At 38.6% G+C, this 27,976-nt stretch overlaps 1 protein-coding gene across 4 annotated transcripts in view; it reads left to right on the top strand.

Moving 5' to 3' along the window:
• ARHGAP42 (Rho GTPase activating protein 42) overlaps nucleotides 1-27,976 on the top strand; it is a 253,909-nt gene that overhangs the window by 77,702 nt on the left and 148,231 nt on the right. For all 4 annotated transcript variants that reach the window (XM_070425922.1, XM_070425919.1, XM_070425920.1 and 1 more), the window contains exon 3: nucleotides 8,724-8,785. In XM_070425922.1, coding sequence (XP_070282023.1) covers nucleotides 8,724-8,785 — 62 coding nt within the window. The remainder of the gene's footprint in view (nucleotides 1-8,723; nucleotides 8,786-27,976) is intronic.

Raw genomic sequence — 27,976 nt, 5'->3', positions numbered from 1 at the left:
TCACTTTGTCTGTTTTTCAAATACAGTATTTATTATTCTGGCATACCACAAGTTGATTGTGCTTCTTGCTTTGCTTATGGGTTATAAACTGTTCCTGAACCAAAACTTTCCCTTGGATAGTTCAACTAATATGTAGCCAGTATGCAACCTTTGATCTTTTAAATGCACAAAGAATTAAAATTCCAGGGTCGTTCCAGGCATGAGCTGCTGATGTGCCACCTGCTAGATCATTGCTTGTAGTGCAATGCTGATGCCACTTGGCTATGGATGTATATTCTACTTTTATTTTTCCCTATATGGCTAGATTCAAAAGGATTGACAAATTCACCTTCTCTGGTTCGTATTCTTATTTCAGTGTTGATGTTTTATTACAGGGGTGGACAAAGTAGGTAAAATTACCAACCATCATTACCTAAAAGATAAATCATAAGTAAGGATATGAAATAATAGTAATAATAATAAGAAAACAAATACTACAAATAAATGACATAATAACTAATAAATAATAATCTAAGAATAAACTCTGTTTGGCATACTCACAACTGTAAATCTAGTTTTGTCAACCTCCTGTATATTGCCTCCTACTCCTCATGAAAAGTCAGTGCAGGAAGGGTTCTACAAAAGACCTGGGCAGAGCCTACATCTCACACCCAAATAGACAAGGGAAGTGACTGTTAGGCCATCATCTGGGTTTATAAAATATGACTGCATTGGTTTAGACTGACTTTTATAGGTTTTCACTGATATTTAACCAAGTCTAAGGCCTACTGCTAACCAGTTCTCCCTATTTTTTAGCATAGCTGGATGTCAAAAGTGATATTTGTACACTCTAATAAAGTGAAAACTTGGGTTGTTGACATAACATTCTATATTTATGAATTCGTGACCTGTTCTTTGAGTATGTATTTATGCTATTTAGGTTTGAGGAAAGACTCCTGGGAGAAATATGTAATACCTCATTGTCTGATTATGATATAAATGTTGGTTGGATGCAAGAGGGACATGGTTTCTCAATTCTTCTAGTTGCAGAATCTGTAAAGACCAAGTTGATCAATTGTTGAAACATTTAATAGTATAATAGTTAGTGTTTAAGGTAGTGGAGTTTTGTTAACAATGAATAGGGAGTTGTTGTTTTTTTTTGTCTCTTGTTCCTACTCCCAGATTCTAAACAGGTTTTGCACATTCAAAAATAGTACTGTGGCCCGGCCAGTGTGGCGCAGTGATTGAGCGTTGACCTTTGAATCAGGAAGTCACAGTTTGATTCCAGATGAGGGCACATACCTGGGTTGTGGGCTCTATCCCCAGTGTGGGATGTGCAAGAGACAGCTGATAAATGATTCTCTCTCATCATTGATGTTTCTATTTCTCTCTCTCCCTCTCCCTTCCTCTCTGAAATCAATAAAAATATAATTTAAAAAATAGTATGGTGAATTTAAGCTGGTTGAAAAGATTGTTAGGAAATAAGTATTTATTTATTTTTATGATTCTTTTTTTTATTTTTTATTGTTGACACTATTACAGATGTCCTCCACTTTCCCTCCCTTTGCCCACCTCACTCTGCCCCTTCCCTGGCCTTCATCACACTATTTTCTGTATCCATGGGCTATGCATGTATAAGTTCAGGAATGTTTTTGGATTTTATAATATTGGTAAATAGAGAAGCCATTATCATACTTCTCACCCTGTAAATGTAATCTGACTTTTGGCTTTGTGAATGTTTATACTCTCAGGACCTGTCATAAATACACCTGAGTAATTGATTTCTTTTGTTCCAAAAGTGTTTTTCCAATATCACATTGTGGAGATAAAAAGGAAAGCCTATAGCAATATTCTTGACCTCAGTAATTTGTTGGGAAGTTAGCATTTTTGTGTGAAATTATATTTTGGTTGCTCTCCAGTAATCTCATGGTCCAGATGGTCAGGAAGGGGAAAGATTATTACTGGTGAATACAGCCAGGAAAGTTTCATGCAGGTGGCAAGAATGTGGATAGCAAACATAATTTTCCAAACTATCTGGCTATTCTTTTCAGAGTATTTTATGAAGCCTAGAATAAGGGCTGTTTGTTTCTCTTTATAGAGCAAACAGGCTATGGAAATGTATTGTTAAATTCATTAGTCCATGTAACGATCATCTATTGAAAGCCCATTGTGTTTTAAATATTGTCTTTGGAATATTGTTCTCATGAAATCCAGCTCCTGTCATACCACCTGTAATTGCAGGATCAGCTGTTAATGTTTGAAGTTAGTTTGGACCTCCAAAATCAGATAATGAAATGGTTATTTATGTAAATATTAATATTGATAAATAAAGTATGGAGTATCACGAATAGTTGCTTGTAAAAGGAAGTATTTGGGCATTAGGTATTTGCATGTAATAAATACTTTATGATTTTGCTTAAGTAAAGTTTTAGAAGAAATGGTTCAAACAGTCACAACATCAATAGCTGTTTTGTATAAGGCGCTGTGATGGGTGCTGGGAGGGTCATTTTGTATGTATTTTCTGCCCAAGGTCTGGTGGAGAATAGACATCCTCCGGTTTTCATAGTCTTGAGGGCATTTGTGGGTCCCTGGCACCAGAGATTCTAATACCAGCTTCTCATTATGTTAGAGGTTCCTGCTACTTTGAGGGTGGAGCAGGCAGGGAAGGGAATGGCTGTTCTTCAGCCCTTAATCCTAAAACCCAATTTACAAGCTAGTACATTGAATCATTTTATATCTGCTTCACAGGATTATTAATTACTATTTTCTTTCTGTTACTGTGTGCTTAATAAACTATTAATGCAGTACTTTGACATCATTATAAGTAAAAAGATTAGGGGAAAACTTTAATATGGGCTTTAAAAGTTGGTAGGCCACTGTCACTAATTCATGAAATATTTACTGTTCCTTTTTTTTTTTTTTTTTGAACAAATGACAAACACGAGTATCTTCATTTAGACCCAGAAACATATACTTTTATGGAACTGAGACTTTAAACATACTTTTAATATTTAAAGAGAACAATTTTTTTTTCCAAGTAATTTCCCTGAATAATCAACAAAAGAAAGAGGGAACAAAACTTGTTAAATTTGGGGCAGACTCAAAAAATTGCTGGAAGGAGAACAGTTTATGTTGCCAGGAAGCAGACCTAATTGCTTTTGCCTGTCAAAATTGTTCTCCTTCGACATTCTTATTATAATCAACTGTTAGATACTGAGTCTATAAATCGTATTGATATTGGAAACAGACCAGAACCAAGTAAAGCAGAAATATTCATTTTTAGACAAAGAATTTCAACAGTGCAGTGAGAACTTGAGCTTCCGTAGTTGTAATCAAAATCGGATTTAAGGCAATTCCACAGTTTACTCAGAGTAATGGTTACCTGGGGAAGCCTGTGGAATTCTGGTCTCTCGCAATGGGTTTTATTCACAGTGGGTCTCTCACGCAGTCCTCGGAGTAACAGACTGCCAGGCACTTTTAGGGCACCACTCCGTGGGCCAGTGATCATTTTCTGGGCCACTCTAGGATCAGGTTATATTTTTATTTATTCCAAAAATACCACTTGACAGGCTTCTGTGTGCTGGATATTTACTTAACTCTTTGGGAAAATTAATAATATGCGATCTGTGCTCTCCCAGAATTTAGGCCAGTGGGAAAATAAAGCATTAATAGCTTGTTTTATTTTTATTTTTTATTTAAAAAGGTATCCTGTATCTTACCACTCTCCACCACTTAATTCCCCAGAAAGACCATTTTGAACTTTTAGCCATTTTTCCCATTGCTGTAAAGATCATAACTATCTTGCTACTTCTTTATTTTTTTTTTATTGATTTTTTTTTTCGGAGAGTGAGGGGGAGAGAGAAAGAGAGAGAGAGAGAGAGAGAGAGAGAGAGAGAGAGAGAGATCAGTTTGCTGTTCCACTTATTTATGCATTCTTTGGTTGTCTCTTGTATGTGCTCTGAAGATCCTCTCTTGGCCTTTTGTATAACTGTTGTCCTGGACTATATAGCTGTGTCACCTTGAGAATTCCATTTGCTTCTTTTCTGTATTAGGCTACTATCTCTAGATTCCATAACCTTTTCTCTTGGCCCATGTTTTGTTAGAGTATGTTATCCAATAGATGCCAAAAAAGGAAGCATGTGCTGGTAAAGTTTTCTTTTTTAAATAATAACTAAATAGTTTAGGAGGAATCAAGAGAAATGTGGGGTTAAAGTGTTTCTTTACTCTCAACTATCTCTTTCTATCTCCCCTTGTTTTATCACCTTCAGGAGTACCAGCTGCCTCCATTTCCTGTAGCCCAAACTGACTTATCTCTTAGATTCTTTCTCCCTAGGCATGTTAATGTCTTCTGTCAACATTAACCCAAAGTTTGGTTGCGATTTCTTTCAGCCTCACCAGAAGAGATCTTTAGCAGCAGTAGATAGCTGCCAGAATGATGATGAAATGCTTTCTTTACCCATAGATGACAATAGAACAAAAATAGAATATGTTATTATGCCCTCCAGTTAAAATCCATATATTTGAAAAATGTTTTCTATTCAACTTACTATTGTCAAAACTGGGTTACATTGTAACACTGGTAGAGTTATTTTTGCAGAAATTAAAACTTTAAAAAAAGTAATCCTACTCTAAGGCCATTAATGTGTTTAAAAGATTGATCTGATTCCCAGGTAATCCTTTGATTTCTGTTTTGGTAACTGTGAATAAAACCCGGTGTGAAGTAATGGGTAAGGATAGCATTTCAAACCGGCTTAGTTTACTGTAAACCTAGCAGTTCTGAAAAGAGGAAGAGAAAAATAAATCCTAGATTAGACTTTTAAATTATTATTATTATTATTTAAATGTATTTGGGTACTCCTACATTGGCTGAATATATGTTTACCAGAGTTATATCCTCTTGTTGTATTGATCCCTTTAGTATTATGAAGTGGCCCTCCTTATCTCTTGTTATGGCCTTCACTTTGAAGTCTATTTTGTCAGAGATATAAGTATTGCTACCCCAGCTTTTTTTTCATTTCCATTTGCCTAAAAAATATTTTTCCATCCCTTCACTTTCAGTCTGTGTTCTGAGGTGGGTGTCTTGTAGACAGCATATATATGGGTCATATTTTCTTAACCATTCAGCCACTTGATGTCTTTTTTAAAAAATATATTTTATTGAGTTTTACAGAGAGTAAGAGAGAGGGATAGAGAGTTAGAAACATCGGTGAGAGAGAAACATCGATCAGCTGCCTCTTGCACACCCCCTACTGGGGATGTGCCCCCAACCAAGGTACATGCCCCTGACTGGAATTGAACCTGGGACCCTTCAGTCCGTAGGCCAGTGCTCTATCCACTGAACCAAACCGGTCAGGGCCCACTTAATGTCTTTTGATTGGAGCATTTAGCCCATTTATGTTTACAGTTACTATTTATAAGTACTTGTTTGTAGCCTTTTTTATTTTTGTACCTGTGTTTCTTCTTCCCGTTTTATTTCTTCTTTTTACAACAGTCCCTTTAGCATTTCTTACATTGCTGGTTTGGTAGTGATAAACTCCCTTAGCCTTTTTTTGTCTGCTCAGCTCCTGATTTCCCCTTCAATTTTGAATGATAGCCTTGTTGGATAGAATATTCTTGGATTCAGTCCCTTGCTTTGCATCACTTTGTATATTCCATTCCATTCCCTTCTGGCTTGATATGTTTCTGTTGAGAAATCATTTGATACTCTAATGGGGAATCCTTTGTAGGTAACTCTCTGTCTCTCTCTCAGCCTTTAAGATTCTCTCTTTGTCATTAACGTTTGCCATTGTAATTATGGGGTTTCTTGGTGAAGGTCTTTTGGGGTTCATCTTTTTTGGGACTCTCTGTGCTTGTGTGACTTTTTTCTTCCCCCAAATCGGGGAAGTTTTCTGTCATTATTTCCTCAAATAGGTTTTCTAGTCTTTATTCCTCTCCTTGTCCTTCTGGCACCCCTATTATATGTATGTTATTTCATTTCATGTTGTCCCAAAGTTCCCTTAGGCTCTCCTCCTGCTTTCTAATTTTTTTTATCCAATTGCTGTTCAGATTGGGTGTGTTTTTCTGTCCTACCTTCTAACTCACTAATTTGGTCCTTCACTTCTTCTAGTCTACTTTTGAAACCTTCCATTGTGTTTTTTTATTATAGCTATATAAGTTTTGATTCTTACATAAGTTGTTGATTTTCTCATCCATTCTGTTTATGAACTGTATGACCCTTACTCTAAATTCTTTTTGTGACATATTGCATGCCTCTGTTTCATTTAGTTACTTTGCTGGTGAGGCCGCCTTTTCTTTCTTTGGGGGGGTTGTTTCTTTGTCTCCCCATTTTTGCTGTCTCTTTCTGGCCCTGGGCACCCTGCTTGGGGTTTGAGAGGTTGAAGACCCTATCAGGGCAATGGTCCAGAAATCATTAGCCCAGAGGCTGGGTCTGCCTTGTGTCTCATGCCTTTATTGTCTCTGTTCTTAGTTGTATCCCCTTCTCCCATGGATCTGGTCCCTCAGTTGTCTGCTTCAGATGCTCAGGGTGGTGGGATCATGTGCACAGTTCCTCTGGTGTGCGACTCCCTGTGAGGACCCAGAACCCTCTGGCATGCGATTCTCTGTGTGGCCACAGAACCTGTGTCAGGGTGGCACCCTAGGTCCCTCTGGCAGTGCATTTGCAATGTGATCCTGTGGCCCCTGGCTGGGCACACTGGCTTGCTCCAGGCTGCCTGGCAGTGCTCTCCTATGGCTCAGAGTGAGGTATGTGCTGGGTTTCTTCAGGTAGCCCCTGCAGGACTGTCCAAGGGGTGGGGGAGAAACGGGTGTGGGTTGCTCTGGGTTGCACAGTCAGAGCTCCCCTGTGGCCTGAGTGGGGCACATGCTGGGTTACTCCAGGTTGCTCCAGCAGCAAGACCTTGGGCTCACGGTGGAGTGGGTGCTGGTTGCTCTGGGTCACTCAGTCCTTACTTTCTTGTAGCCCGGAGTGAGACACTTGCTGTCTTACTCCAGTTTGCCCCTCCTCAATGTGGATTGGGGGCAGGTTACCCTGTTTTGCTCAGTCTGCACTCTCCTGTCACCCCGAATGAGGTGCACATTGGGTTGCTCTGGATGGCCCCGGCAGGACTGTCCTGGGGGCCGGGGTGGAGCCGGTGTGGGTTGCCCTGGAACGCACAGTCCGAGCTCCCCTGTGGCCCTGAGTGAGGTGTGTGCTGCGTTGCTCTGGGTCATCCCTCTGGGCTGGGGTGAAGCAGGTGTGGGTTGCTCTGGGTCACTCCAGCAGGGCTGTCCAGGGGGCCAGGGTGGAGCAGGCACCAGTTGCTCTGGGTCGCACAGTCCCCGCTCTCCTATGGCCCAGAGTAGGTTGTGCTCTGGGTTGCTCCGGGTCATTCTGGTAGCAGGTCCCAGGATTTGCTGAGTAGCGGGCACTGGGTGTCTCCAGTCAGGCTAGCAGTATGGTTCTGAGGTCCAGGGTGGGGGTGGGGCACAGTGTTCCCCCTGGATTGCACTCACTGTGAGGGCTTGGAGCCAGATCCTAAGACACTGGGTCCCAGCGGACTGGTGAGGAGGCCTGGTGAGGGAGCTCACTCTGGCGGCGTGCACTCCCTGCAGGCATCTGGGAGCCTGCTGGGAGGTACTGCCCTTTTAAATTCTTGAGTGGAAAGCATTCTTTCTCTTCTTAATAAGTTCTGTTAATGTGACTCTTGCTTTGTTTTCCTGACTTACTTGCCTTTATTGTGAGCTTGGGGCCAGACTTCTGGTCTCGCACAATGTTTTCAATATTAGTACGGGTGAAGGAAGGGGATGGGGAGAGCCTAAAGAGTAGAGTCTTAGAAAGGAAGGTTCACAGGTTAAGTGAAAATAAAATTTGCATGTATCTTATTTGTGTCCTTAGTATTGTAACAAAACCATTTTATTTTAGTTACTAGTTCATATTAAGTACAAGGTACAAAAATTGATGTGGACAAATTACTTTTCACACTTGCCATTTGGAACTATGCATTTTAAAAGAATAGACCACTGTAAGTCCCTATTTATTTATTTTTGGTTTGTTCTTTTAAAGTTTCTGAATACTTGATTCTTTCCTCAGGCTAGGGCAATATAGGTCTGATAATTTTCTAAAGCAGTGTATGCCAACATATATGCAAACAGGTCACCTGGGGATTTTGTTAAAATGCAGATTCTGGAGTTGTGCCTGAGAGTCTGTATTTTTAATAAGTTCCCAAGTGCTGATGCTGGTGGTCATTCCACAACACTGACTAGCAAAGGTTTAAAATATTGCAGATATAGGAAGAATTCAACATTTGTTGAACTTCTAGAAAGATGGCACTGGGAGCCCTTGTATTACTGGCTGCTACTAAGTACATCTAAATAGTACTGGATTTATTGCTTCTTATAGATTTAATATGCTTTTCATTATTTGTAATATTCTGTTTAGAGGTGATTCCAGTACTATATTTCTATTTATTAATGTGAGAGTTTTATATATTAGATATATAAACTATGTTCCCCCTAGTGTCTTTAAAGAAAAAAAATATTGTACTTGCTATGTGCTTAACTTTGATTTGTGGCATACAAACATCTTATCTATAGCCATTATTCATTGAGATTCTATTGCATATACTGTGTTATGGTTATAAAAACATAAAAGTATAGAATAAATACAAATTTAAAACTAGTTTCATTGTAATGTTTGTTCCTGTGCAGTTAGATATTAGCAATGAAAAGAGGTTAATATTTCTTTTTAAAATTTGTCTTCTAAATAGCTCAGTCACTAAAAGAATTTGCAAGACTACTCATCACAGTAGAAGAAGAAAGGAGAAGACTGGTAAGTCTGATACTCATTTCTTAAGAATAACGCTTTGTTTGGATTTTTTTAAAAAAGAATAGACCTTTAAAATTAGGCTTAGCCATAGCAGACCTTACAATGTGATGCATGTACTAAATGTTACAGAAAAAAGTTGTATGATGATCAAATGTTGCTAATAAGATAAGCCATTTCTACTTATTTCATTTTTTAACATAAGCAAATTATATCCATTTTGTTTTCCAGTTAATTTTTCTAATAATTAAAAATATTTGCCTTAACTGGTTTGGCTCAATGGCTAGAGCATCGGCCTGTGGACTGAAAGGTCCCAGGTTTGATTCCAGTCAAGTGCATGTACCTTGGTTGGGGGCACATCCCTAGTAGGAGGTGTGCAGGAGGCACCTGATTGATGTTTCTCTCTCATCCCTCTTCCTTCCTTTCTGTAAAAAATCAATAAAAATATATCTTAAAAAATATATTGAACAAACTGCCATTATGAAATCCATTCTAATTGAGCAAACTTCTAAATAACCTTAATGTTATAATAAAGACACATTGCAAGTATTAAAGGCAATTCATGAATTGGGTGTTGAAGACTGGGGTGATTTTGCTGGGCTGGGGAAAAAAGGGATTGCATTCCAGGTTGATGGATTTATTTATGTGGCATTATCAATGTGTGGTTATTAGTAATATATTTATCCATTTACAAATATAATTTTATACCCATTGTGTTCAAATTTCTGTGAAGGTCCCTGTCTATGACCCAGTCTTTCTATATGTGTATGGAAAAAATAGTATGATATACCCCAAGGTTTGTTGTAAAGTAATACCTGGCACATAATAAATGTTAGCGGTGCTGAAGATGTTGATTGTCAGTTACAGTGAGGTCTACACACTTCTTTAAGACATCACCTCTCATATCACTATACTTCAGCATCGTGTTGGGGAATTATAGGTAAACATAAGTAAACTCAAATGTGGACTAAATGTGCTAGAAATGCAGCACAGTTTGGTGTCATTTGCTAAATGGATAAGGGAGAGCAATGACCAGAAATTTTTGAATAGCAAATGAGAGGATCAGTATGGGATTTAGGAGAGATTAATTTGGTGGCCATGTTGACAAAGAGATGAGGTGTGGAAGAAATACCGGGGAGAAGGGGTAACCATATTTCCTTAGAAAACATAAGCCTACCCTGCCAGGGTCTCGTCTCAGTATCAGAGAGAGAGCCATTAAATGTGATCTGGCCTACAAGTGGAGGTGACTTTGATTGGAGTCTTGAGGCTAACTAGGCTACACTTTTATGTACTTTATACATAATCCCCACTCCAGCTGTCTGAGGTTACATAATAGAAGTTGAATTTCCGTGGGGAGATGTGGGTAGTGAGTACACTATGGCCCAGAAGAGCAGATGCTGATGGAAACAGGGAAAAAATGGTTAGAGATATGTGTAAATAAAGAATTGGAAATGGCATGGAAGCCAGGGGAATATTCAGTTGTGGGTGAGTGAGGTTGTGATCAGATCCTGTACAAGTAATGCAGAAGAGCGATAAACCAACTAGCGTGAGCTATCATTTTAGAAAATGTATTAGTTGAAGAGTGTGGGAAAGTGTGTTGTAGCTTGCAGGGGAGAAAAGAGCCAAGGGAATGTTCTTATAGCACTGAGACCTATGGGCACCTGGGGGAAAGCTCTTCCTCTGAGCTGGGAGAAAAGGAAGAGAAGATTGGTTAAAACTGAGACCTTTGGACAGTTGTTTGGGCAGGTGGAAAGAGTGTTAGGAAGGAGTGGTCATTGACTCTGAGAGGAGTTTGTAGAAATAGTTTAGAACAGTCTCTGTCTCTCTCCCTCTCCTTTCCTTTCTCTCTAAAAATCAATAAAATATATTTGAAAAAAAAAAAAAAAAGAAAGCAGAGAGGACAAGCATGACTAGTTAATAATGTTGAAGTTTCACTATTGACAGAGGAGAAGATTTTGAGAGAAGACACGGAAGTTATCAGGAGTGGGAGTTGAAACATACTGAACTTGGCAATGGAGCTGATCTAAATAATGAAGTTAAGATGTAGCTGAGTGGGAAGTCAGTCCTTAGGAATCAAGACGGCTGAGCTCAGAGATTTGGATATTTTATGAGCAGGATCTTGAGACATCCGATATGATGACCAATATGATCACAGGATAAAAGACAAAGACCAAGGAGAAGAAATAGCTGAGGAATGGGGTAGAGTGTCTTAAAAGCCATGGAGATGGGGATTAGATCAACTCTGGTGTTTCAGAACTCATCATTTTTGCCTTCAGCCATATTTCTCATGTTGGGGCAAGGAAGAAATTCTTCATTAATGAGTGAAGTCATATTGTGGTTTTTCTTGCTTTTCCTGTTGTTTCAGAGAAGGTCTGAAATAAAGAATGCAAAATAATGAGGAAAAACCTCTATAGATAAAAGCCTAATTGCATTTCCACAAAGATTCTATAAAAGTAATCAATAACACACAAATCTAAATTTTGGAGTGATTAATCAACACTTTTAGTCACATGATGTTAGTGCAACTGAAGAATTAGCTGGTAGCAGATCTTGTATAAAGATCTTGTAGAATTTGTGTTTTAAAAATTAGTGATTCATTTTAGAAGTAGGATATTTTAAGAATATATACTAGGAAAGTGTAAAGGAGTTCTATAATTCATTATAAAGCCTATGTTTTTCAGTGATAAATCATGACTTATATGATTTAATTTGACCAAAACCTAAGTATATTAGAACAGTGACAAAACAAAAATAAAAGCTCAAGAAGATGAAAGAGGACACTTAACAGTTTAAACAAATTCTCATGTCACCAATGAGTTACCATAATTAGATAATATATCATCTGGGTGACCTAAAAAGGCAATTTGCCAAAAAAAAGAGACCAAAGAAATATTGACCTTTTTAAAGAAATGGAACCTTTTAGCTTTTTATTAACTGAGTTTCTTAAAAAAAAAAATTCTGCTAAAGCCAACTAAAAATGCCTAGTTTTAACACAACAAAAAAGTGAATCAGATAAACTAATAGGAAAATAATTTGTTTCAGATACCAACATACCCACAGAACCACCTAAAGAAGCATAAAGTCTTAGTTGAGTCTTTCTGGAAGAGGACTTTGTTGCTTCTTGTTATTTGTATTGAAATACTGAATTTGACTCAATTGCCTTCTGGCCTTTGAACTTGACTTTCTCTGAATTCCTGGAACCTTACTCTCTCCTTCATTTCTCTCTTCTCAGTAGTCTTCCTCTGGTTCCCTGTTCTCTAGCTTAAGGGGCTTTAGTTTCTCCTAATGTGTCCCTACAAGCTTCTTTGGGACTTAGACCTTTGTAATTGTCATGTCCTCTGCCTTGAACATCCTGATCGTATCCTCCCATTGGCTTCATCTTGTCATTCAGACTTTACCCCGTAGATCACCTCTGGGGCCTGCATTTTCCGCACAGCTTAAATTAGTCCCCGTTAGCCCTCATATATTGCAACAGAGATAACTGTTCGTGCAGCTTGCATTCTCCTGGGGAGAAATAGGCATTAAACAGATTATGTCTGATGATGGTAAGTACTAAAAAGAAAAGAGAAGGCAGCTGGTAGATGTTGCCATTTATTGAGATGAGGAAGGAGATGGGAAAGAAATAGTTAAAAGTTTGAATCTATTTAGATGCCTACTGGGTATCTAAGTAACTTTGCCTAACTTTGTCTAAGGAGCAGCTGGATATGAGTCCAGAGAGGTCAGGGGTAGCAGATGGGACTAGAGATACAAATTTAGAAGTCGACAACATGTAGAGAGTATTTAAAGCTATGGGATGTATGAGATCACCCAGTCCGTGAGTGTGCAAACAGAAGAGAAAATGTGGGAGAATTGAACCCTGAGGTGGTTGAGTCCAGAGTTTGATCAGATGAGGTAAACTCAACAAAGGAGATTTAGATCAGTAAGAGAAGCAGGAGAACACTGTTGGACAGCTTGCTTAAGTCCCATTGATTCACTGTGCTACAGTAGGGTTGTGGAAAGATATTAACTAGAAACTTACAGGATGTGGATTCAGTGGTTCTAGCTGTTCTTCAGAATAGAGGGTCCAAATTATCTGACCCACTCTATGCTACTCCTCTACCCCTGCCTGCGGCCTTTACTTTATGGGTCCTTTTAGTCCCTAACTTTGACAAATGTGTGTGTGTGTGTGTGTGTGCGTGCATGCCTGCAGCGAAATAGTTTTTTTAAAGCTATATTTTTATCACCAATTGAGGAAGCCTCAACTTCAGAATATTTTAGCTTATTTTAATTTGAAGAATTTATAGAGATGTACTTATTTTTTATAGTTTTCATTTTGATGACTATAAGAAACTTTTTTAAAACCATGATCACTTCCAACATTTAGCATTCACATTTGACCTTTGTGTAAGTTTACAAATTTGCTTTAGGTTTGCTAAGACTTAAATTCTTTCTATTTAGTGCCCAGATTACTCTTTTTTTTTTTAATTTTTGGGTAATTAAAATACTTTCCTGAAATGGGCTAGGTTAGGTGTCTGGGTATTACTTTGAAACAAAAAAAATTATGAGAGGCTGGGAGGGAAACTCATAACCTTAACATTCACTTGCTTTATAAGAGAATTATAACGTCTATTTTCCTCTTTTTATACTTTTTTTAAAGCATAAGCAGGATTAGGTAAGGGTTAATAGGAAGTAGACTCAAAATAGTTTTAGATCTAACATAAGTTACTTGGGTTACTGACACAAGATTTTGAGCTCTTATTAGTTTCAAGAGATTTTTTAAAAAATGTATCTGAGATACCCAGTACGTTAGACACTAGTCATAGAAAGGTATAAGCACCTGAAATGTGTTAGAAATATAATTCAGGCCAAGTAATAATTATTGGGAAACACTGTTGTAGATAACAGCTGACCCTGAGTGTTTTCAAGGTACCAGGCACTGCTATTGGAATTGCTTTATATTTTAAAACAAGTTAATCTCCATAGCACCTCTCTGAGGTGACATTATTAATACAACCCCTTTTTAAGTTTTTTTAAAAAAATATTTTTATTGTTTTTTAGAGAGAGAGGAAGGGAGAGGAGAGAAAGAGAGAGAGAGAGAGAGAGCGAGAGGAACATTGATGTGAGAGTGAATCAGCCATTGGCTTCCTCCTGCAAACCTCCTCCTAGGGAACAAGTCCTCAATCCAGCACGTGCCATGACCAAGGATTGAACTGACAACCTTTTGGTGCACTGAATGGCACATAACCAACTGAATCACACCAGCCAGGGCTAATACACCCATTTTTAAGAAGAGCAAACTCAAAGAATTTTGCCAATAAATGGATAAATGGTATGCTATAGTTTACACCCAGGTTTTAGGCTCCAGAGATTTCACATCCATAATGTTTCAAACTAAAACTGTTTTCATTAAAAATTGGATAACAATAATGGCAAACATGTATTATTAATATCGTATGAGAGTGCTCTATTAAGTGCTTTAGTATTATTTCAGAGTCTTACAAAAATTAAGGAAGAATGCAGGCATTTTAGGTATTGAAATTGGATTACTTTTCAAATTTTTAATCATATTTAAACAGGCACATATTTCAGCAAAAACTTAATCCATTGACAGTTCCCATATCAAATTTTGGCACATGAAAGCCAAAAATGTTGAGTAAACCTATTTTAAGTCTTTCTTACCCCTTCTTTGAACCAAAGATTCATGAAATTGGAGAATATCTTAAGTGTTGAGAAAACTGCATGTTCCTATTTCCCCTGATGAAAGATTTTTGTTTAGTCTTTAACATCCATTTTTTGCATTACTCATATGCCATCAGTAAGTGCTATTGATTAATTTGTGCTTCTAGCATTAATATTGTTATAAACTGAAGTCCAATGATCTGTGAACAATTATTATCTCAGACACATGAAGCACGATCTATTAACATTCCACATGCATGAGTATAATATAATATGGGTTATATTTCTGGTATGTCTTAGGTTAACTTTTATTAGATGGAAACTTTAGGTATGCTGGCCTACATACCAACTTTTTTTTTTTATACAGTGATTTCACCTGAAACTTATAAAAGAAACGTCTCATGTACATAGCTCTGATTTTCACATGTATTGACTGGTGGAGGCTTCCCATGACTTCCCTGATTTCCAGTTATCTGATGAAATTATGAGTTAGCAGATCACACTGCCACTTTAGCGGATTTTCTTTTTATCAGTAACTAGAGGCCCAGTGCACAAAATTCATGCACTTGGCGGGTCCCTCAGCCCGGCCTTTGCCCTCTCGCAGTCCAGGAGCGCTCGGGGGATGTCCACTGTGCCCGTGAGCCCGGCTCTGGGCTTCTGGCTTAGCGGCACTCCCCCTGTGGGAGCACAATGACCACCAGGGGGCAGCTCCTGCTTTGAGCATCTGCCCCATGATGGTCAGTACGTGTCAAAATGACTGGTTGTTCTGTTGTACAGTCAATTTGCATATTAGCCTTTTATTATATAAGATTGTCTTAGTACTTATTTGTATTTTTTAAAAGTTTGCAAAGTGCTTTGATGTATCTTTTTAAAAATCCTTACAGCAATCTGAAACTTCAGACTGTAAATGAATGACTCAAGATAACAGATATCACTAGTAAGTGGCAGTAGAAGACGTAGGACTCAGTGTCAGGTCTTTGGACTGGACTTTCAGCTCTGCTTTGTTATATCCTGTGTCTTCCCTTTTTTATATAAATTTTAGACATGAAGAGGGAGAGGCCTGAGGCCTGCAGAAAGCCATCTTGGTTGGTGGAGAGTTATCATAGCTTCTTATTTACCATTTCTCAGATTGTTTGGCTTAATTCATTATGCTTAAGTCTAATAGAGAAATAAACTTTAAGTAAAAAGTCATTAATTTCATGTGAAGGATTTGAATAGGGTGCTTGCTAGGATTTCAGAAAGCACAGCAGTGTTCATTTTTGGCTAATTTTTGTCTTTTGATTCTATGACTAGAAAAGGACTCTTGATGAAAACTAGGAATTCCGTCAAAACCCTAAAAATATCTCGGAATAGATTTGACATAGTGGTCAGACAGTGGAGCTATCCTGGCAGCTTGCCTTTTAGTCATTTTTCTGCTCGTTAACACTTCTACCCCAGAGTATAAGAAAGGGGACGAAAAGAGATAAAACCAAGACTCGATTTTTATGCTTCTTATTAGCTCTTGCAAAAGCATACTTGGAAAGGCGCCCACACTTTCCCCAGTACAATTAAGGTCTGTATGCTATTGGCAGTTGTGGTCAGAACTAGCTGTCAGCCGAGGGAACTGAGTGAGCGCTCGTTGTTAAAGTTTGTATTTTAGAATTCCATTTTCCTTACCCTTTGTACAGGAATATTTTTCTTGTGACTGACACCATTCTCTCAGCTGGTTTTTAATGAGTATATATCAAATTGCTAGATTTCAAGCAATTTGTAAATGAGTATGTGACAGTAAGCATCCAAATCTTTATATTTTCCTGTTTCCCAAGACCCCTTTATTTTTTTAAGATTAACCTTGACTGTATGGAAGGATTTAAAGGGAACTTTTCCACCAGCTAGTGCTATTTTAAAAGCAATCAGTTTAAAATAGGATACTTGAATAAAGAACTTACGCATTCTTTTCATTTCTTTTTCCTGTCAAGATATAAACTGAATTGAAAATGTCTTTTTCAGTTTGTTACTCTGGCCTAAATCTTTGGGTGTTAGGTGTTTGCCACTTAAGGCTGTGAGTATTGAAGTGAGCGGCAGTAGCCAACTGGACACAGCCCTCATGCTTCCCATCTCTTTCCTCCCGTCTCTAGTTCTTTTCTCTGCCTGCCTTTGCCCTTCATCCCAGGTGTATAGGCTTTACTTTGGAGTCAAAACTGCATCATATTGAAATCTTTCCATTTTTACTGCTGAACTTTCAAAAATACATTTACCCTAGGGAGTCAAGCCATCCTTTTTCATTGGTACAGTTGGGGATGTGCTGGGTCTGTGCTAAATTTATAAACCATGCTTTGATGATGATGGTGTTTGTGTGTGTGTGTGTGTGTATGTGTGTGTTGATAGTAAGCAAAAAGATGCTTTGATATAAAATGTAAATATATATAAACTCATTTTGTAACCATCCCCTGAAAGATTTTTAAGACCTAGATGGGGCACTTAAGTTTAAAGGGTGGAGAAAATAAACCTAAGTAGACATAAAGTAGACTAGAAAACAGCTGTAAAAGGTATTATGAAGGGAAATTTTTTTTCACTATTTTTTAAAAATATATTTTATTGATCTTTTACAGAGAGGAAGAGAGAGAGATAGATAGTTAGAAACATCGATGGGAGAGAAACATCGATTAGCTGCCTCCTGCACACCTCCCCCCGGGGATGTGCCCGCAACCCAGGTACATGCCCTTGACCGGAATCGAACCCGGGACCTCCCAGTCCACAGGCCGACGCTCTATCCACTGAGCCAAACCGGTTTCGGCATGAAGGGAAATTTTAAATAATGTAACAAAGCAGTGGATGGTTGGGAAATATCAGCTGAACAACCAAAATAAGACGTTAAGGTATTCAGTGAGCAAAAGGTTTTTGTCTTTGTTTATGATTAAACCATTCAGTACCAAAGGAATTGCAAATTTAATTACTACTAAGATAAGAGAATTAAAGCTCTCTTAATTAAACTTTTAAATTTTAAGATACTTATAAATTCACATACAATTTTAAGGAATCCTGTGTATTGTTTGGCAATTTCTCCCAATGGTAACGTTTTGTAAAACTATAGTACAATCGCTTATTACATTTTACTTTAGTTATAATACTAATTAAAATAATGAATTATTCATAAACTTGTTATTTGTCTTAGAGTCAAATTCTTGCAAGACGAAAGTCTGCTCTTAGTGGATCCTTATCAAGATGCCTTGTATTATTTCTCAATGAAGATTGGTTATGTGTTGTCACCCAGGACATTCACTTGTAAGGCAAACAGAACTTGGTTGGGAAGACACTGAGGCATCTCATTTATCTGTGGAAAGGGTCATACTGTATGTGGGATTCCGGAACAGCCAGAATCATGAATTCAGGCCTCTTCCAGGTTTTTTTTTTTTTTTTATCTGTGCCTTTCATTTGCTTATCAGCTTCATTCTCTTAGTTGGCTTCTTCCATGTGGCAAGTCATAAACATTGCCGCTGGACTGGACTGGGTAGAAATTGTTTTGTGGGGGCGGGGTGGAGGGCTGTGTAGTAGCCCATGGTAGCCTTAAAAAAAAGAAAACTTTTAAAAGGCTTCTGCAAGTGTTTCTCTGAATATCAGCACTTTTTTCAAAAACAAGGGAATTATTGTGATTTGGATAATCACCCAACTGTTGTTTATTGCAGCATGTTAATGGCCTTAAGAATTTCCAGTTAACATTGTCATTTGAACAGAATAGGATGGTAGTGAGTCGTCTGAAATTTTGTGGGAGTTAAGAAACATCATATTCATTCATTCATCTATACATCAGAAACATTCACTTTGCAAAACAGAAATCAGACAAGGGTGTGTACCACTATTTGAATTCAGTATTGTTTTGAAGGGCCCCTGATCTGTGGAGTAAAATAAAATCAAAGGCATAAAACATCTAAGACTTAATTTTGTTTCTCCGATATAAAATCCTAAATTATCTACAGAGAGCTTATTAGAAATAATCAGAGCCTAGCCAGGTTGATAGATATAAATAAATTTATGTACACCACCACAAAAATTTGCTACAAAAGAGTAAGAAACTTAAGAATAACTCAACAAAGGAGGTGCAGGACTTTTATGTGTGAGATTACGATACCTTATTTTAAGATATTAAAGGAGAATAAGAGAAACAGTAGAGTGAGTCCGTGAAAAAGGATGATTTTAACTAACACTCTTCTTTTCTCCCAACTATACCAGACAAGAGAATTTACTATAACAGTCTAACTTACAACAACTTGATTAGCTTTTTACTAATGTAGTGGTAAACCACAGGCTGGCCCTGAAGATAATGTATTTTCCCTTTTTACTTGGAAAATATGGTCACCTTATGAATACCGTATTTGAACCATATTCCCACCCTTCTTGCCAATCCTTTGAATCTTTAAAATATTTTCAACACAAACACTGCCGTTTGACAAACTGATGTACTTTTCAATGTATAACCATATCTAACTACCTTGGTGGCAGAAAAGTGCGCCCCATAATAATTTCTATATTTCTGTTTTAAGTCTCCCATGGCAAAATAAATTATCCTCACTGATCTGTGACTTTTAATTCTGTTCTCTTTATATTTCACCCACAGGATAATTTCTGCTCGTCACACACAACAGAACACTATTTAAGGGATGCAAACAAAATGTATTTTCCATAGTCAGCATGAAACCAGAACAAGACTTGGGAAAGTCTTGATTCCAATTAATGGTTGACAACAAGTGAAGCACTGTTTTCTCTTTATAAATGTGTTCTGTGTTTCTCGGACCTTTGGGCCAGATCAGTTTTTGTTCTGGATGTCTGTCCTGTGCATTGTAGGACGCCCGTGGCCTCTGCACTCTTGAAGTGCCCTTCCCCTCCCCGCTACATTATTACAGCCAAAAATGTCTTCAGCCGTTTGGCCCTCTCTGAGGACATCCGTGTATAGAGGGTATTTAAATCCACTCTTGAGGTGGGATGAGGTTGTGCAGGAATGAAGAGTAAATAAAGTGATGCGGATAATGGACAAAATTGTAAATATGTAGAGAATTTTGAGTTAATAATTCCAAGAAGAGAAGATCTAAATATTATCAATTTCGAGATTTTAAAATCATGCTGAAATACACATATAATTTATAACCGGACCCGAAAAACTGAAACTTTATACCCTTAAGCCACTCCCTATTTCCTCTCCGATGGCTCCTGGCAGCCATCATTTCACTTCTCTTTCTATGCATTTGCCTATTCTAGATTCTTCATAGAAGTGGTATTATGCAGTATTTATCTTTTTGTGACTGGCTTTTATCACTTAGCATAATGTCCTCAATGTGTGTCCATGTTGTAGCGTGTGTCAGGATAATTTATTCATTTTTAGTGCTGAAGAATAATTCAATGTGTGTATATAGCACATTTTGTTTATCCAGTTTGTTGATGGATGCTTGGGTTGCTTCCACCTTTTGGCTATTGTGAATAATGCTGCTATACATACAGGTGTGTCAGTACCTCTTTGAGACCTGGTTTAAATTCTTTTCAGTTTTTTGATGAACCCACGTACTGTTTTCCACAGTGGCTGCACATTTCCGTCAAAGGTGCATAAGGGTTCCAGTTTCTCTACATCCTACTTAGCATCTACCCTACCCTTTGTTGTTTTCTGTTTTTGTGACAGTAGCCATCCTAATGGGTATGGCAACTTTGGGGTTTAAGTTTGCTTTTTGATGTGATTGGAGTGAGCAAGGATATATGCTTTATATCTATGGATTCACAAGGTTAACAGACAGTGAATGTTTTAACGCAACAGGAAATGCTGACTGTTTCAGAAGACACTGAGGCAGAGCATGCTTTGTTGTAGGTCAGACAATGTCAAAACATAAACACACACACAAACTTTTTTTTACCATGTGTTTTAAGTTGTTAAATGACCAAGAACGATGACTATTGTGGAAACAAGAGTCTAATCTACAAGTATGTTTATACAATGGATGATTCAGTCATTTGAAGATTCATTATTTTAATTGGCAACAGTTAGGTAGCAGGAATTTCCTTTACCTTTTAGTCTTCTCAGGCAAAGTTTTACTGTTGGTTCCAGAAAAGCAGGTTACAACAATAAGAACAGTTTGATATTTTCATGCAAACCTCTCTTTGTGTTGTAACTGGAGCTTGAGTGGGGGTGAGATGGGCCACAGTGGAGGCTTCAGGCAGCTTCTGAGGGTCTTGTCCTGGCCCCGTTGGCATGTGGTGACAAGTGGAAGGGTGGGCCTAGAACAAAAGGAGGAGCAACAGCCATTAGGCAACACTAGCAGAGTTTTACCCTGCAAAAGCCTCAGGAGGCCCATCTCATCAGAAGTGAATCGGGCAGTGGGGAGAGACATGGGGCCTGGCATTCAGAGCAGAGTCACTTACAGTTGGAGGAGAGCAGGGATTCTTGGCTTGTCACTACTGACATATTGGACCGAATGGGTCCTAATTGTGGAGGACTCTCTTGTGCCTTGTAGGATGTTCAGCAGCACTTCTGTCCTCTACCCACAGAATTAAGGCTATTTATTATGTTGCCCCGACATAAATGAATCTTTGCTAGAATTAAATGACAGAGTTGTATTCAGAGGTCTGCAGATTTGCATATTGGGAATCACTACTAGGCAACACCCAGAATATTCTGAAACAAAGAGGAAAGTTGAGAATTCTTAAAGTAAAAAGTTCATGCTTGAGGAGAATCAGTTCTGCATTCTTAGCTTCTGGAATGGTCCGAAATGGAAATCGTCCAGATGTCTGTCTGGTGGCCTGGACACATGAATCTTTTCCCCCTAAGTTCTTCAGACAGGTTATCAGTAGGATATATATCTCCAGGCATTGATGCACAATGGGAAAATTTAGAAGTTTAAGTCCTTAGGGTAGTTAAAGTAAAATAAAATCTATTCCTCATGTTTCAGACAGTTTTTATTTAAGTGGTTTTGTTAGCTTGCTTGACTATGGTGACTCCATTTTGTTTCCTCATTCTTTTCTGAATTACTTTTGTTAAATAAACATTAAGACTGTGTAATTATTTGTTAAACAACATCAAATTACCACAGAGCTTTTTAACTCTGTATCCAAATACAGAATAATGAAGGGGATTAAGGTTAGATCAGGAATGACTTGGTTTTTAAGTCATTGAACTACATCTTTTCCTGATACTCAGGAATTCTTAATTTACAAACGTTCGTTTTTAGTTTAGTTGCACAGTACCGCATTTCTATCCTTGACATTTTCCATTTCTTTTTGCATATTAATATTTGGATATTTCTATATGATTTTTCAAATTTTCACTGATAACTTTTGGTGCAGGATTTCAACCTGCTAACACTCCCATAACTTTTGCTGGCAGTAGATATTGAAAAGTACGAAGAGCTACAATAAAGTGTTGTGTTCTTGTTCACATTGCTGATCCTTAGGCAACACTTGCTATTTGCCAAAGGATTCTGGTTGTCGTTACTTTCTCTAATTTTGCAGATAGCTCTTAATTTTTAAAGACACCACTTTCACTCCAACTTCTGGGCTACCACTGAGCCTATTTGGTAGTTCTGAGGCGGGGAGAGTTAACGAGAGAGGAAGACTGAAGTCACAGTGTGATGTCTTAAAGGTGTTTCAAGGCTGCAGCGGTCATAGTTGCCCATTGGAGATGCCAGTTGGAGAACATTGTTCTCATCTGTAGAGGGACTCTTGGACATTTTTTTGCTGCTATTGGGAATGATAATGAGGGAACAAAAGGCATTTGTTCAAATTTCCCGGGAAAGTTTTAAAGAGACTTTTAAAAGATATGAAGGAAACTTGAACCTACATCGTTCTGTAAAGAGTATCTCCATTTGAAGAAGGAAAGCAACTTGTTAATGATTGTTATAGCTGATGGGTTAGTTTGTGCTAAGTCAAATTTATGATATTGCCGAACAGTATGTTGGTATGACTTTAATCCATCCATGCTTCATAACTGTACATCAGGATCCCCAGTGTACACATAGACGAATATTTGGGATTTAGAGCAGAGTTAGACTTTTTAGTTTTAGTGATGTAGAGTTTGAAAGTGGTTACTTACTACTTTTGTAATTTATTGTTGATTACAGCTTCAGTTTTTAAATATGACTGTAACTGTTAATTTTCATATTGGTCCAGTGCATAAAAGTTTACTATATGGTTGACAGGGATAATTTGAAATAATTACATGGTATTTTAGAACTACTTTTTATTAACTGTAAGTCATCAGATTTTTAAAAAATCATTATTAATTGCTTCCCTTTTCAGCTGTCTGAAGAGATGTGAGAAAAGGGTCTGACTTAGCCTTGGAGTAAGGCCTACTGTCTAGTAACATAGAAAAGCTTACCATAAACCTGAAACATTTAGAAAACACTGGTTTGTTGAACTGGGACGGAAGTACAAAGGGGATCTTGGAGGTGGAGAGAGATGGGTATGGAGTGTGGTAACCAGACCTTGTGGTGACTAGAACAGTTTGCTTTGAAAAAAAGCAAGCAGATTCTAAGCCAGGGGTGGGCAAACTTTTTGACTCGAGGGCCACAATGGGTTCTTAAACTGGACCAGAGGGCCGGAACAAAAGCATGGATGGAGTGTTTGTGTGAATTAATGTAAATTCAAAGTAAACATCATTACATAAAAGGGTATGGTTTTTTTTTTTTTTAGTTTTATTCATTTCAAACGGGCTGTAGTTTGCCCACGGCTGTTCTAAGCCCTTTCAGGTGGCAGATCCAAAGCCCTTACCATGCAGGGATCTTGATGTAAAGAGACTAGCCTCTAGAGCTAAGTGTGGCCGAGGGAAGGAGATGGGAGTGAGACTAGAGCAAGGCTTCTTTGTTATGTAGCTTGGAAATACCAGCATTTCCCAGTTTCCACATAATTAAATTTTGAGTACTGGTGAACTGTTGGGTGGAGGCAGAGGGAGGATGATTTTTGGCAGCCTGTTCAAAACAAAAGAATCATCTCATTGTTTGATCAGTGTTAGTAAAATGTAGCCAAAAAAATGGTGCTTGTATGTATGGGCAAGTTATATTCCTCCTCCCCCCCCCCCCCCCGCCCAAAAGAATAGCAAAAAGGAAAAGAAAAACAAAGAAGCAGCAGACATATTCTCTCTGTTTTATTGACTTCTTTTAAATCAACTTATCCTTTTTTACCACCTTATTTTTCTACTTAATATTCTTTTCCTATATATTTACATTTCTTTTACTTCCAGTGCAGTTTGAGGCAACACTTTGTTATGACAACTGAAACATCTTGAGCAATGTTTGTGTATTCATTCTTATTTTACCTTGATCAAGGCCACATTCTCCAGTGGCAAATGATGGGCTTATTTCCAGTGACTCTAGATTTAAATCATTTTCAGAGCAGGAACTGTATTTTTCTCTTGATTTCTTCATCTAGCTAGATGCTGCTACTCATTAGTTTCTCTGTATTCCTGATGACTGTCCTTGAAGTCCTGTCCTAGAGAAACTAATGAGTAAAACATCTATCTGTGTGAAGCCGTTTTGCCATTTGTCTAGAACAGTGGTTCTCAACCTTCCTAATGCCGCGACCCTTTAATACAGTTCCTCATGTTGTGGTGACCCCCAGTTTCATTGTTACAAATTGAACATAATTAAAGCATAGTGATTAGTCACAAAAACAATATGTAATTATATATGTGTTTTCCGATGGTCTTAGGCGACCCCTGTGAAAGGGTTGTTCGATCCCCAAAGGGGTCACGACCCACAGGTTGAGAACCGCTGGTTTAGAAGATAATCCTTCTGTTGGCGGTGGGGTGAATGGCACTAGGTGTTAGACCAGTGGAGTCAGACCTGACCTTGGTTCAGCAACTGGTTTTTGAGTTCTAGCTAGGAAAGAATTCAGAGCCAGGACTCAAAATAGAAGAGAAAGCTTATTTAGAAAGTCAGAGGTAGAAGAAATGAGTGGTAGGAGAAATGGGCTTAGCAAACAAGTTACAGGGGCAAAAGAAGAGGCCCTTGAAGCTGAGGAGAGGGAAGGGTAAAGGTAATACACCTTTGCGGGGGTGCGGGGGAAGGGAATAAATGTGGGCATGCTCAAAGGAGGGAGAATGTGCTGGGTCCTCCATTCTGAAAGCTTTTAAGGGTGAAGGACTTAAGGGAGGTTCCAGGAGAGGATCTCAGTAGAAAATTCATCAGCTTTCCTGGTGGGGTCTTTCAGGGTCCTGGTCTGCACTGATTGGTCAGAGCCAGGCCACGAGTTCAGTAGTCAGTGCAGCTGGTCCTGAGGTCAGCCGTGGGGTCTGGGTTGCGTGTCTGGTTTTTCTGCTTTGCCAGGCCTGAGCTGAAACACAACTGAGGCCTAGATGTTATCCCTGACCAAGTGATATGCTAGGGAAGGAAACGTTACACCCGGGGGCAAGATCCTTGTTTTTCAGGATTTTCCCATTGCTAGGCAGCCGGGGCTTTCTGCCCTGGTGACCTTCTGTACCTGGCCCATCACCCTTGCTCTGCTCATGTCTAACTGCTTACCACATTTCCACAGGACTTAGGAACTATCTAGAGCAGTGGTTCTCAACCTTCCTAATGCCGTGACCCTTTAATACAGTTCCTCATGTTGTGGTGACCCCCAACCATAAAATTATTTTCGTTGCTACTTCATAACTGTAATTTTGTTACTGTTATGAATTGTAATGTAAATATCTGATATGCAGGATGTATTTTCATTGTTACAAATTGAACATAATTAAAGCGTAGTGATTAGTCACAAAAACAATATGTAATTATATATGTGTTTTCCGATGGGCTTAGGCGACCCCTGTGAAAGGGTCGTTCGACCCCCAAAGGGGTCGCCACCCACAGGTTGAGAACCGCTGATCTAGAGGGTAGCATTTGGTACTCTTGAGTTAATGCTTCAAAATTCACTACTTGTCCAGAACACAAATATTTTTAGTAATTTAGCTCTGGAATAAAATTTGGAATTTCCTCAAAGTATAACCATAATTCATTCTGAATTCACTTACAAATTTTAGTTTGTATTTTTAGAAAAACCTAAGAATTTTGATGGTTGAGTATTTCTTAGTGTTTTTTGTCTTTTATTTTTCTATCATCATTGCCCAGATAAGTTTCTGTTGAACCACTGGGGAATTATGAAATTGGCTAGGGGCTGGGTGCTTGAAGTTTTGGTCTCTTTTTATAGTAATAGTGAATAAAACCGATTTCTATTTCATTGTCATTTTCCACAACCCATTCATTGCTTTTTTTTAACACTAGTTAATTGGATCTCCCAAATTTCCTTCTGAAAACATTCCTTCAGTTTCCTCAGTCATGACAGAAATGATCCTATTGTCTCTACAGTATTTGTAAGCTGTACTGATTTAATCTGAAAGACTTCCAGATGCCTTGGGAGGAGCGATTGTCTATCATTATAAAACTACAGGCCAGTGCATGAAATTCTGCTTGGGTAGGGTCCCTAGGCCTCGCCAGTGATCAGGGCCCATCTGTGAGGCGACCGGTGGGGCGATTGGCTGGCCTGGGGTCTGAAGGAGGCTCCTGTATTGAGCGTCTGCCCCCGGTGGTCAGTGCGCATCATAGTGACCAGTTGTTCTGCTGGTCATTCTGCTGTTTGGTCAATTTGCATATTAGGCTTTTATTATATAGGATGCTTTGCTATGTGGACTGTGTGGAAAAGGGTACACAGTTTCCTTTTCCCAGAGCAGAAAATTTTACAGTTAACAATTGTAACCATTTGTTAACATGATTACATGTGGGTGGAGGGAATCAATGGGGGGGAAGGGGGGAGGGATATCGGTATTACTTTAAAAAATAAAGATAAATAAAAAACATCAAATTTCTGATTCTTCATGTTTAATTTATGATCTGATGGAAAAAAAAGAATGAATTAACAAATCCATGCCTAACAATCTGATACTAAAATTACAAATTTGCTTGATTAGCCAAACGTGAATGAGGTTTAAAGATGATTTTAGAAGTGGCCCTGGCCGGGTGCTCAGTTGGTTAGAGCAGTGGTCGGCGAACTCATTAGTCAACAGAGCCAAATATCAACAGTACAACAATTGAAATTTCTTTTGAGAGCCAAATTTTTTAAAGTTAAACTATATAGGTAGGTACATTCTTGTTAACTTGATTAGGGTACTCCTAAGGCTTAGAAAGAGCCACACTCAAGGGGCCAAAGAGCCGCATGTGGCTCGAGAACTGCAGTTTGCCGACCACTAGGTTAGAGCATTGTCCTGATACGCCAGGGTTGCGGGTGTGATCCCCAGTCAAGACACATACAACAATCAACCAATGAATGCATAAATAAGTGGAAAAAAAAATTGGTCTCTGTCTCTCTCAAAAATGAAGGAATGAATGCATGATTTAGAAGTGGAGTGCTTGCTGGTACTCTCATTCAATAGAGGAGGGGCCTGGCACGCACACAGGTGACAGTGACACAGCTGGCAGGGTTAGAGCCATGACCGAGGCCACCAATTTTCCAGCACTTTCACTCTGCTTACCTTCCCACTGGACTATACAGTCTCAAAGCTGCATTTTTCTTGCCAGCAAACTATATTGTGGCACATTCATTTTAGATACGAAGCTTGGAATCCCACACTGTGGGTAGGTTCACACTGAAATAAGAAAGAATTAGAAACCAACATTCCATTTAGGCCAGGGAGTACCATTTGCTTCATTTAATTTGGTTTGTTTTACTATAAAACTTACATAAGCTCTTGCCCTGAGAGACAACATGCAGGGTTGCCTGTTTGGTTTTCCCTTCACCCCAGGCTTCTCTGAGTCGCGGGGCGGGCCGCCAGCTTCAGAGGCTCCTCTGGGAGAGGATATTTCAGCGCTCTCGTGGTGGCTGAAGTCAGTGCCGGCAGGGTGACAATAGGGTTTCTTCCTTGGCTGGCTTTCCTCCATCAGACTTATGGGATTGAGAAACCACCACCACATATGGGTCAGCTTTGGATTACAGAGGCCGGTCTGGTTGAGTCCTGCAGTTCCCTAGGGTCTTCGTTGGCCCAAACACCCAAATCACCGTTTTAATCCAAGTATTACTAGAGGGAATATTTTCTTTGGAGTGTTCTTCAAGCCCTTGAACTAAGCAACAGCCAGTGAAGTCTGAGATATTTTTCTAACTGGAAAAAGCCTCTGTTTCATTAACCCTTACCTCATGAATCTCGCAGACTGTCCATTTCAAATATTGAAATCATTAGGTTACAGAATATACACCATTATTTATCTGTCTTCATAAGCACCACCCTCTTTTTAGAAGCTCTCCTTCTAGTCCTATGATTTGTCTCTAATAATCTTTTTTTTTCTTTCCTAAAGCCAAACCCACATTTAAAGGTTATAAATGTTATTTTTTGCGGGTATTTGAACAGAATGTGTTTATTCTGATCTGACGATTTCAAAAGCAAAATTCTAAAGCAAAGATGAAAATCTGTAAGCAAAGCATTGCTGAACAACACAAGGGCATGATTTGGCCAAGAATTAACCACTAGTTTATTAGAGTTCGTTTGTTGTAATTAAAACAACGTTTGTGCTTTTACACACTAAGCGTTTCTGAAGATGGGCGGGAATGGGGTGGGAGGAG

Source organism: Myotis yumanensis, unplaced genomic scaffold, assembly GCF_028538775.1.
Source record: "Myotis yumanensis isolate MYYU_CA2020_CCGP unplaced genomic scaffold, mMyoYum1.0.hap1 SCAF_10, whole genome shotgun sequence".
Taxonomy (NCBI): domain Eukaryota; kingdom Metazoa; phylum Chordata; class Mammalia; order Chiroptera; family Vespertilionidae; genus Myotis; species Myotis yumanensis.
This window is presented reverse-complemented; position numbering and strand designations above follow the sequence as displayed.